General features: G+C 43.5%; 1 protein-coding gene across 1 annotated transcript in view; it reads right to left on the reverse strand.

The window, feature by feature from the left end:
• The window catches only part of DNAH3 (dynein axonemal heavy chain 3), a 207,638-nt gene that overhangs the window by 132,562 nt on the left and 62,414 nt on the right, over nt 1–12,662 (reverse strand). The window contains 4 exon segments of the mRNA XM_064362754.1: nt 5,251–5,387; nt 7,406–7,585; nt 8,690–8,806; nt 11,296–11,410. Of these exon segments, the coding sequence (XP_064218824.1) occupies nt 5,251–5,387; nt 7,406–7,585; nt 8,690–8,806; nt 11,296–11,410 (549 nt within the window).

The following is a 12,662-nucleotide window of genomic DNA, read 5'->3' on the forward strand; positions in this document are numbered from 1 at the left end:
GAGACTTTGCTGAAGTTGCTTATCAGTTTCAGGAGCTTTTGGGCTGAGATGAGGGGGTCTTCTAGATATACAATCATGTCGTCTGCAAATAGAGACAATTTGACTTCCTCCTTTCCTAATTGAATACCCTTTATTTCTTTTTCTTGCCTGATTGCTCTGGCTAGAACTTCCAGTACTATATTGAATAGGAGTGGTGAGAGAGGGCATCCTTGTCTAGTGCCAGATTTCAAAGGGAATGCTTCCAGTTTTTGCCCGTTCAGTATGATATTGGCTGTCGGTTTGTCGTAAATAGCTTTTATTATTTTGAGATACGTTCCATCGATACCTAGTTTATTGAGGGTTTTTAGCATAAAGGGCTGTTGAATTTTGTCGAAGGCCTTCTCTGCATCAATTGAGATAATCATGTGGTTTTTGTCTTTGGTTCTGTTTATGTGGTGAATTACATTTATAGACTTGCGTATATTGAACCAGCCTTGCATCCCCGGGATGAATCCTACTTGATCATGGTGGATAAGCTTTTTGATGTGCTGTTGTAATCGGCTTGCCATTATTTTATTGAAGATTTTTGCATCTATGTTCATCATGGATATTGGCCTGTAGTTTTCTTTTCTTGTTGAGTCTCTGCCAGGTTTTGGTATTAGGATGATGTTGGTCTCATAAAATGATTTGGGAAGGATTCCCTCTTTTTGGATTATTTGGAATAGTTTCAGTAGGAATGGTATCAGTTCCTCTTTGTATGTCTGGTAGAATTCGGCTGTGAACCCATCTGGGCCTGGGCTTTTTTTGGGTGGTAGGCTCTTAATTGCTGCCTCGACTTCAGACCTTGTTATTGGTCTATTCAGGGTTTCGACTTCTTCCTGGTTTAGGCTTGGCAGGAGGCAGCTGTCCAGGAATTTATCCATTTCCTCCAGGTTTTCTAATTTGTGTGCATAGAGTTGTTTGTAATAATCTCTGATGATGGTTTGAATTTCTGTGGAATCTGTGGTGATATCGCCTTTGTCATTTTTTATTGCATCTATTTGGTTATTCTCTCTTTTCTTTTTTATTAGTCTGGCTAGTGGTCTGTCTATTTTGTTGATCTTTTCAAAAAACCAGCTCCTGGATTTATTGATTTTTTGAAGGGTTTTTCGTGTCTCTATCTCCTTCAATTCTGCTTTGATCTTAGTTATTTCTTGTCTTCTGCTAGGTTTTGAGTTTTTTTGATCTTGCTCCTCTAGCTCTTTCAATTTTGACGATAGGGTGTCAATTTTAGATCTCTCCTTTCTTCTCATGTGGGCACTTATTGCTATATATTTTCCTCTAGAGACTGCTTTAAATGTGTCCCAGAGATTCTGGTATGTGGTGTCTTCATTCTCGTTGGTTTCGAAGAACGTCTTTATTTCTGCCTTCATTTCATTGTTTATCCAGTCAACATTCAGGAGAAAGTTGTTCATTTTCCATGAGGCTGTGCGGTTCTGGGTTGGTTTCTGAATTCTGAGTTCTAACTTGATTGCACTGTGGTCTGAGAGACTGTTTGTTATGGTTTCCGTTCTTTTGCATTTGCTGAGGAGTGATTTACTTCCAATTATGTGGTCAATTTTAGAGTAGGTGTGATGTGGTGCTGAGAAGAATGTATATTCTGTGGATTTGGGGTGGAGAGTTCTGTAAATGTCTATTAGGTTTGCTTGTTCCAGGTCTGAGTTCAAGTCCTGGATATCCTTGTTAATTTTCTGTCTCGTTGATCTGTCTAATATTGACAGTGGTGTGTTGAAGTCTCCCACTATTATTGTGTGGGAGTCTAAGTCTCTTTGTAAGTCTTTAAGAACTTGCCTTATGTATCTGGGTGCTCCTGTATTAGGTGCATATATATTTAGGATCGTTAGCTCTTCTTGCTGCATTGATCCTTTTACCATTATGTAATGTCCTTCTTTGTCTCTTTTGATCTTTGTTGCTTTAAAGTCTATTTTATCAGAGATGAGAATTGCAACTCCTGCTTTTTTTTGCTCTCCATTTGCTTGGTAAATCTTCCTCCATCCCTTTATTTTGAGCCTTTGTGTATCCTTGCATGCGAGATGGGTTTCCTGGATACAGCACACTGATGGGTTTTGGCTTTTTATCCAATTTGCCAGTCTGTGTCTTTTGATTGGGGCATTTAGTCCGTTTACATTTAGGGTTAATATTGTTATGTGTGAATTCAATCCTGTCATTTTGGTGCTAGGTGGCTGTTTTGCCCTTTGGTTGATGCAGATTCTTCATTGTGTTGATGCTCTTTACCTTTTCGTGTGTTTTTGGAGTGGCTGGTACTGGTTGTTCTTTTCTATGTGTAGTGCCTCCTTCAGGAGCTCTTGTAGAGCTGGTCTGGTGGTGATGAACTCTCTGAGTTCTTGCTTGTTCACAAAGGATTTTATTTTTCCTTCACTTATGAAGCTTAGTTTGGCTGGATACGAAATTCTGGGTTGAAAGTTCTTTTCCTTAAGGATGTTGAATATCGGCCCCCACTCTCTTCTGGCCTGTAGGGTTTCTGCTGAGAGATCTGCAGTGAGTCTGATGGGCTTCCCTTTGTGGGTAACCCGACCTTTCTCTCTGGCTGCCCTTAGTATTTTCTCCTTCATTTCAACCCTGGTGAATCTGATGATTATGTGTCTTGGGGTTGCTCTTCTAGAGGAGTATCTTTGTGGTGTTCTCTGTATTTCCTGGACTTGAATCTCGGCCTGCCTTGTTAGGTTGGGGAAGTTTTCCTGGATAATATCCTGAAGAGTATTTTCCAGCTTGGATGCATTCTCTTCGTCACATTCAGGTACACCTATCAAACGTAGATTAGGTCTTTTCACATAGTCCCATATTTCTTGTTGACTTTGTTCATTCCTTTTTACCCTGTTTTCTCTAATCTTGCCTTCTCGTTTTATTTCATTGAGTTGATCTTCGACCTCTGATATCCTTTCTTCTGCTTGGTCAATTCGGCTGTTGAAACTTGTGCATGCTTCACGAAGTTCTCGTGTTGTGTTTTTCAGCTCCATCAATTCGCTCATATTCCTCTCTAAGTTGTCCATTCTTGTTAGCATTTCGTCAAGTCTTTTTTCAAGGTTCTTAGTTTCTTTGCATTGGGTTAGAACATGTTCTTTTAGCTCACGAAAGTTTCTTATTATCCACTTTCTGAAAGCTGATTCTGTCATTTCATCACACTCATTCTCCGTCCAGTCTTGTTCCCTTGCTGGTGGGGAGTTGTGATCCCTTGTAGGAGGAGAAGTGTTCTGGTTTTGGGTGTTTTCATCCTTTTTGCGCTGGTTTCTTCCCATCTTTGTGGATTTTTCCACCTGCTGACTTTGTAGTTGTTGTCTTTCTGATTTTGGTAATTTTAAGTCTGCTGTGGCAGAACTCATAAACCCCCTGCTCTTCCCCCGAGGTGTTCTGTCCCAGGGAGTTACTGTTTTCTGATGTTCCCCTGTGCGGTTGCTGTTTTCCCTGCCCACAAGGTGGCAGCCTAGTCACACTCAGGTTGCAGAGGCTTCGCTAAGCTGCTGTGGGCTCCACCCAGCTTCCGTGTGAACTTCTGGGTGTAGTTAGAACTGCTTCCGCTATGTTGGCCCGCCCCTGTAGTGACGGAGTCTCTGTAGTGGCGGATTGCCTTGGTACAGAACAGCAGGGTGCCTATGGAGAACGCCCCTCCTCCACAGAGCTGGACCGTCCTGGTTTCAGTTGTGTTTCAGGTCTTCTTGCTGGGTAAGAGGGGACACCGTCTCATCCGATCTGCCTCCGGAGCCGCTGTGTTGGCTAAAGCCGCGGCTCTGAGATTCGTGGCGCTGGCCTGGCTCCCCGTTTCAGCTCCCCTTGCTGGCTTATAGGGGACTCAGACTCTCTCACTTTGTACAGTGAGTCGTTGCCTCAGGGTGCCGGCCCAGCGGCTGCGCCGTTCAAGCCAGCGGCGCCAGCGGCGCTGGCGACCCGTGTGGCTTCTCTGCGTGTGAATCTCCTGTTCTGTGGGCAGTAAAAATCAGTCTGGAAATACGGCGTCCACTCACCCTCTGTGCTTTCTCTCGGAGCTGCATTCCCGAGTTCCTCCTAAGCGGCCATCTTGGATCTCCCTCTACTTCTGACTTTCTAACAAATCATTTTTTTTGTAAAGAGCAGGGAACTAACTTTGTCTCCGTATAAAGAGACACTAAAATTCATGTTTCTTAAATGTAAATTAGGATCAAACACCCTAATCAGGGTCAAATGACATGAAGTGACCATCAGTGGGGAACCAGACATGGGTGGATTATCAGAGCCTTCTTTCTTTCTTTCTTTTTCTTTCTTTTCTTCCTTTTCTTTCTTTCTTCTTCTTTCTTCTTCTTCCTCCTCCTCCTCCTTCTTCTTCTTCCTCTTTCTCTTCTTCTCTTTTTTCTTTTTGAGACAGGGTCTGACTCTGATGCCCAAACCGGAGTGCAATGGCATAATCTTGGCTCTGCCTCCCAGACTCAAATGATCTTCCTACCTCAGCCTCTCAAGTAGTTGGGACCATGGGCACACACCACCATGCTGGCTTACTTTTGTATTTTTATGGAGAGGTGGAATTTCTCCATCTTGTCCAGACTGATCTCGAATTTCTGACCTCAATAAATCCTCCCACCTTGGCCTCCTAAAATGTTGGGGTTACAGGTGTGAGGCACCATGCCTGACCTGTAGCTAACCCAAAACTCCCTTGACTTTCATGCGGAAGATTGGTTCTTGTGGGGGAAAAAAGAGTCAAATATGTATAAGCATACCTACCAGAAACTACAAAACTTGATGGCATAAAAACTTGGCTGATGTTTCCTAAACACATAGTCTAGGTGCTAAATGTTTTTACACATTAGCTCATTAATCTGCACAACAAATACATGAAGAAGGGGCCATTATTATATCCCAAATTTATAGTGGAGAACCTGAGGCTTGGATAGATTTCCTGGAGGCCTCAAGATTACTAAGTAGAAAAGCTGGGATGCCAAAGGAGGTCTGTTTAACTCCAAAATTCAGGCTTATAGTCATGACTACTCTATCCCTGTAATTGGGGAAAATGAAAGTGTTGGTTTGGACAACATGTGCATTTGACACCCATTGGTGTCCATTCAAATTCACACTAAGTAATGACCGTGAAGCCATGCCCCATTCCTGAAAGCTGTCTCAGGGAATTGAAAACGAGGAAAGAGTATGGTCTAGATTGGTTGAAGCCAACTCTCAGTATGAAAAATGTAATTCTACCTACATATGGGGGAAGAATGTAATTCCAAATAAAAGAACAATGCTGGATACCTGGGGAAGAATAGTCTCTTCTTCTCCAAGTAATTATTCAGCCCTTTCTGGATGTCCTCCAAGAGATGGTTGGCTTCTTGAAGCTTCTCGGTCATCCGTGGCTGGTCGGCTGCCACCATAACCCTGCTATCTTTCACCTGGGTTCCATCAAAAAAGGGGAGACTCATCATGGGGTTCCCAAGTTCTGAGATTGGTCATTGTAATAATGTGTGACCAGATTATCAACTAACAGCATTCCTTATCCAGCTAACTGCCTCCTGATCCCCCTCCTAACTGCACAGGGGTGAATGCTCAAACATGACCCTGTTCCTCTGATCATAGTTGACTGGGCAGGGACTGGGACACCTGAATCCAAAGAAGCCCAATTATATTTTAACCCAGGGAGTTTAGAATCCAAACCATGACATTCTATACTAGTCGGGCTGAGTGAGGATCATGTCTCTTTGTGTGATGGAGTGGCAGAGCAAGCCAGTCTTGAGAGAGAGAGAGTGGGAGAGACAGATAGAAAGAGAGTGAGAGAGTCAGAGAGAGAAAGAGAGAGAGAGAGAGAGAGAGAGAGAGAGAGAGAGAGAGAGACTAAAGCATGGCCAGGAAAGAGGAGCTGAGATCAGAGAGATGAAAAGAGTTCCTAAGAGGTTTCTGGGTTCTAGATCCATCCTTTGTGAGGCTTGGATGCAATTTTTGGTCTTGTTTGGTCTTTTCGTTTGAGCTATCCTGAGTCAGTTTCTGTCACTTGCACCCAAAAAGACTTAACTAATAGAGAATTGGCTTATGCTGACTAGATAATCTAAATCCCCATTTATCTCACCCCCACAAACAAAGCAGAGAAGATAAATTGCCTTGGGGAATTTATCTTTTTAATAACAAAAAGGAAATAATCTTTTTAAGTGTACCCCAATTTGATCACACTTGACTTAAAAAAGAAAAATGATTTTATCTCCTAAAAGATGACTCTACCTGCCTTGCACACCCAGTGAACTTACCATCCTTCAAGTCTTGATCCTAGTGTTCTTGCTTTAGAGGCAGGAACAACCAATCACTCTTCTATAACATTACTTTTTCTTTTTTTTTTAGAGACAAGAGTCTTGCTCTGTCACCCAGGCTAGAGTGCAGTGGCACAATCTGGGGTCACTGCAACCTCTGCCTCCCGGGCTAAAGGGATCCTCCTGCCTCAGCCTCTGAATAGCTGGGATTACAGGCACATGCCACCATGCCCAGCTAATTTTTTGTATTTTTAGTAGAGATGGGGTTTTATCATGTTGCCAGGCTGGTCTCAAACTCCTGAGTTCAAGTGATCCACCTGGCTTGGCCTCCCAAAGTGCTGGAATTACAGGTGTGAGCCACCATGCTTAGCTAAGGCAGCAAATTCTATGAAGACAGAAATTATATTCTTGCCACCTTCAAGTGTTTTCTGATTCCCAGTACAACCCCTGGGTCATTGTAGGTACTGAATAAACATTTGTTAAATAACTGAGTAACCAAATGTGGATAATTGTTGGAGTTCTAAAAGGATTCTCAATCTATGAAAGTGTTATTGCATTATCCTGTAACAAATAAAACCTCATGAAAAATGACAGTTTAATACAAACTGCCTATAGTTACTGCTTGGGAGGTGGGATTTCAAAAGGATTCTACTTTCTATGTCACATATTTATATTTGTAGGTTTGTATTTTAAAAAAATTTTTTTGAGATGGAATCTCACTCTGTCTCCCAGGCTGGAGTGCAGTGGCATAATCCCAGCTCACTGCAAACTCTGCCTCCCTAGCTCAAGCAATCCTCCTACGTCAGTCTTCTGAGTAGCTGGGATTACAGGCATGTACCACCATGCCCGGCAATTTTTTTTTTTTTTTTTTTTGTATTTTTAATAGAGATGGAGTGTTTCACCATGTTGGCCAGGCTGGTCTGGAACTCCTGACCTCAAGTGATCTACCCACCTTGGCCTCCCAAAGTGCTGGGATTACAAGCATGAGCCACCACACCCACCATATGTTTGCATTTTTAATAATAATAACTTTTGAAATTAGAAGAAGATATAAAATATTGATTTTGCAAAACTCCAGTTCATTTACAAGTTTCAAGGAAGGTGACTAGGATGCATAATGAGCAAACATTAGTATTTCTGCTGGAAAGAGTTATTAGGGTATAAAAACTTACTGCTTGGGACATAAGCAATTTCCAGGAACTATCAATAATCCCAAATTTCCTGCCCTCTTCTGGCATCTGGGCAATAATGTCCTCTGAACTGAAGATTGGTTCCAGGTACAGCCAGGTGGCTTGGCATTTCAACCAGGCATCCAAATCATCTTGTATGCGAACTAGCTTTTCTTCCCATTTCTGTGAATTTAGCATTTCATATCTGAATCATTAACCTGCCACTCTGCATCACAGGGCCACAGACCAAGCAAATGGATGGAGCCATACATTTATTCATTCATTCAGTCAGTCGGTCACTTGTTTAACAAATATTTATTGAGGCCCCCCTATGCTCTGGTCACTGCGCCAGGTGATGTGAACAAAGCAATGAGTGAAACACACAAGAGCTTTGCCCTTTATGGAGCTCATGTTCAAGCAGGATAATTATAATAGTTACACACACAATCTGTGACAAGTGATAGGCTGAGTGCTTTAAGTATACGGAACAATTTAATCCAACAGCCTTACAAGGTAGATGTTATCACAAACCTCATTTTCCAGATGTAGAAACTGAAACACAACAGTTTAGTAATGTGCTCAAGGTCACATCACCAATAAGGAGCAGAGCCAGAATTCGAACCCAGGCAATCTGGTTTCAGAGTTTGTACCCTTAGCCTATGTCACTTCTACAAACAATGAGCACAGGATGCCAAACCCCTACCCTTGGGTAGCTTACATTCTAGATAACTACTGCCCATAAGATGCTTTCCAAATGCATGTGTATTTGCTGCATTCGAATCTCATCTTCTCTTTTGGCAGACAGTTGCAAAGGCTCAGCATGCCATATGCTTACTTGGATGGTTATTGCTTTCAGTCTTGCATCATTTATTTACTTATTTATTTTTGAGTCAGAGTTTCACTCTCATTGCCCAGGCTAGAGTGCAATGGCACAATCTTGGCTCACTGCAACTTCCACCTCCTGGGTTCAAGTGATTATCCTGTCTCAGCCTCTCAGGAAGCTGGGATTACAGGTGCCCGCCACCACACCTGGCTAATTTTTGTGTTTTTAGAAGACGGGGTTTCACCATGTTGGCCAGGCTGATCTCGAACTCCTGACCTCAGGTGATCCACCCGCCTCGGCCTCCCAAAGTGCTGGGATTACAGGAATGAGCCACTGTGTCATTTATATATATTTTTTCAATTAGGACAAAGTAACTTTCTTTGTTAACTGAACATGAAAACCTTCCCCCTCCTCTGAGAAACCCACAGCTAATAAAACATGTCAAAACATTCATTTCCTCTTACCCGGCATTCTGCTTCTATTGGTTTGATGAATGGGGAGCCACACATGGTCTGGGTCTTTATCACGTGATCATCGAGTAGCATTTGAATGTCATCAACTACACACAAGATGCTTGTATCCTGTAAATAAAGAGGCACCACCACCCTGTCAAAATTGTGAAATCTTCTCATTTTTCTTTTCCTTTTTAAAAAATTTATTTATTAGAGACAGGGTCTCTCACCCAAGCCTGAGTACAATGACTCGATTCTAGGCACTGCAGCCTCAGACTAATGGACTTAATGAATCCTCCTGCCTAGCCTCCCAAGTAGGTGGGACTACAGGCATATACCACCATGCTTGGATTTTTTTTTTTTTTTTTTTTTTTGAGACGGAGTTTCACTCTTGTTTTCTAGGCTGGAAGGCAATGGCAGAATCTTGGCTTACTGCAACCTCTGCCTCCTGGGTTCAAGTGATTCACCCGTCTCAGCCTCCCGCATAGCTGGGATTACAGGTGCATGCCACCATGCATGGATATTTTTGTATTTTTAGTAAAGACACGGTTTCACCATGTCGGCCAGGCTGGTCTCGAATTCCTGACCTCAGGTGATCCGCCTGCCTTGGCCTCCCAAAGTGCTGGGATTACAGGTGTGAGCCACTGTGTTCAGACTGAATTTTTTTTTAAGAGGTGGTGTCTCACTGTGTTGCCCAGGCTGGTCTTGAACTCCTGGCCTCAAGTGATCTTCTTGCTTCAGCCTCTTAAAGTGATGGGATTATAGGCATGAGCCACTTTATCCAGCCACCTCCCCGTTTTTCATGCTGATCCCTTAAAACCTCACAGCTCAGAACTCCACTCTAATGGGATAGGAATCTATGTCTTGCAGGAGATAGGACTTCTACTTTCTTCCTTGAAAATTTTCTTAAAGATATTTAGGCTGGGTTAGGTGGCTCATGCCTGTAATCCCAGCACTTTGGGAGGCTCAGGTGGGCAGATCACAAGGTCAAGAGCTCGAGACCATCCTGGCCAACATGGTGAAACCCTGTCTCTACTAAAAATATAAAAATTAGCTGGGCATGGTGGTCCATGCCTGCAGTCCCAGCTACTTGGGAGGCCGAGGCAGGAGAATCGCCTGAACCTGGGAGGCAGAGGTTGCAGTGAGCTGAGATCGCGCCACTGCACTCCAGACTGGAGACAGAGCTAGACTGTCACAAAAACAACAAAAAACTTTGAATAAATAAAATTTTAATGCTTTTCTCTTGTTAATCTGTCTTTTATTATAGCAGTATTGGCTGTGAATGACCTTCATGCTAGGTGAGGAAAGGGATCACACCTTTCCACCCCTACAGCTCTTTGAGTGAAATCAAGGCACTCTGACCACTGAAACTAAATAGGGAAAGAAGTCACAAGTAAATAACATGCAGTTGGGGGAGGAGGGAGGCTTGGGAGCTTTTGGTTCTCAATCCATATTGCACATGATAAAAACCAGGGGTGCCTTAAAAATACAGATGCCCCAGCATTCTGGGAGTGGAGGAGCCAGGAAGAATCAACTGGGATTTTTTAGAATCAACTGGGATTTTTTAAAGTATCCCAGATGATTCTACAATGCAGGTTTGGAAGCACTGCTTTAAGAATCAATGGTTGGGCCAGGTGTGGTGACTCACGCCTATAATCCCAGCAATTTGGGAGGCTGAGGTGGGCAGATCACTTGAGGTCAAGTGTCGAAGACCAGCCAGGACAACATGGTGAAACCCCATCTCTACTAAAAATACAAAAATTAGCTGGGTATGGTGGCGAGCACCTGTAATCCCAGCTACTCAGGAGGCTGAGGCCCGAGAATCGCTTGAGCCCAGGAAGCAGAGGTTGCAGTGAGCCGAAATCAGGCAGTTGCACTCCATCTCAAAAAAAGAAAGAAAAAAAGAACCAACAGTCTGCAGGATGTGTGTATCAACCTGTTGCCTCCATGATTTACAGCTCCCCAAGAGCTGCAGCCCTTATCTCTACCTCACACTCCACCCAAAACCAAGTTAGACCCTAAAGACAGCTGAGCAAACACTTCAGGTGTGTGAACCTTCACATGCACTGTACAAACTCCTGTGTTTTTACATTGCAAGCGAAAACAAAGACCTACATTCTTACTTTTCAAAATGTGATCGATATTATCTGGGAGTCTGTTAGAGCTGCAGAATCTTAGGTCCCATCCCAGACCCGCTGAATCAGAACCTGCACTTTAACAAGGTCTCTGGTGATTCCTGCACGCATCAACATCTGAGAAACCCTAGTCATTGTCTGCCCCTGTGCTTCTGAGGGGACTGGGAAGCCTTGGAGGTGTGTACAAGCCTGCACCTTCCCCGAGGTGCTGATTTAGGAGGCTTGCTTGGTTCCTTTGCACTGAGAAAGCTTCTTGCTCTGAATCAAAAGTCCTTTCTGAATTAAAGAATGCATCTCTCCGGCGGTGCTGAGAGGGATGATTGGCACAGGAAGGCAGACAGGAGCAAACAATCAAGATGTGAGCAATTATTCCTCTGTGAGTTCTGTTGCCATTCCGAATGAATCGCTTCTATAATCTACTGCAAATAAATGGGGCTGCTTTCAAAGTGGGCGGGCAGGGGCTGCAGTTGGAGTGAGACTCACAGTGTCCCTGTATTTCACAAAGGTGAACATCACGTTAACCCAGTCTAACTTCATTTTATCCAAGTTTTTCTCCAGAGAGTATTCCTTGCTGGCAGCTGCACCAATGGGCTCCAATATAAGGAGAGAACACAGCAACAGCAACAGCAACATCAACAGGAGGGGGCAGAGAAGACACGTCAGAAGAGGAATTTCAGGTCAGGAATGGTGGCTCACACTTGAATCCCAGCACTTTGGGAGGCCGAGGAGGATTGCTTGAGGTTGGGAGTTCAAGACCAGCCGGGGCAACATAGCAAAACCCCATCTCCACTACAAACACAAAAATTAGCTGGGTATGGTGTGTACCTGTAGTCCCAGCTACTCAGGAGGCTAAGGTGGGAGGATCACCTGAGCCTGGGAGGTAGACGCTGCAGTGAGTGGAGATCATGATTGCACTACTGCACTCCGGGAAACCAAACCCAGATCAAACCAAAATGGAGTCACTCATGCTAAGTGCAAAGGAACCAAGCAAGCCTCCTAAATCAGCACCTCCCAGGGAAGGTGCAGGCTTGTGCAGTGTTCCAAAGCTTCCCAGTCCCCTCAGAAGCACAGGGGCAGCCTGGGCAACAGAGTAAAATCCTGTCTCAAAAAAAAAAGGAGAAATTTCAGCTCAGTCTTAAGAGAATCTTCAAAAGCCCTTAATTTGACCAAAAGGTTTACTATCCTGCTGTAAGATCTGCCAGCTATCACCAATGTTTTGCAGGGTTTCTCACCCTTGGCACCATTGACTTTTTGGGCTGTGTTATGGGTTAAATATTGTCTCCCCAAAAATTCACATATTGAAATTCTAACCCCTAATATCTTGGAATATAGCTCTAACTGGAGAAAGGATCTTTAAAGAGGTAATTAAAATGAGTCATGAGGGTGGGTCCTAATCCATTATAATTCGTGAATTTATAAGAAGAGATGACGACACAGACACACAGAAGGAAGACCATGACAATTCGTAGGGGAAGACAGCCATCTGCAAGCCAAGGAGAGAGGCTTCAGAAGAAACCAACCCTGCCAACAACTTGGCCTTGGAGTCTCCAGAATTATGAGACAATAAATTTCTGTTGTGTAAGCCACTCACTCAGTCTGTGGTACATTGTAAGAGCAGCCTGTTCAACAAAAATTGAGGGAGGTCATTATTCCAGCTGAGCTCCTGCACTAGACCCCAGCAGACCAGGCCAAACCAAAATGGAGTCACTCATGCTATATGGCATGTAATCAAACTAAATCTTTAAGGAAGGAGATAGATCCCAAAACAGGACTATTTTTCCTGAAAACAGGAGATTCCAGTCTACCTGAGTCAGTGAATAAGGAAGTTCCCTTTGCTTGAATGAACCTTT

Source organism: Aotus nancymaae, unplaced genomic scaffold (genome assembly GCF_030222135.1).
Source record: "Aotus nancymaae isolate 86718 unplaced genomic scaffold, 86718_ANA_hifiasm-v0.15.2.pri h1tg000049l, whole genome shotgun sequence".
In the NCBI taxonomy this organism is placed as follows: Eukaryota; Metazoa; Chordata; class Mammalia; order Primates; family Aotidae; genus Aotus; species Aotus nancymaae.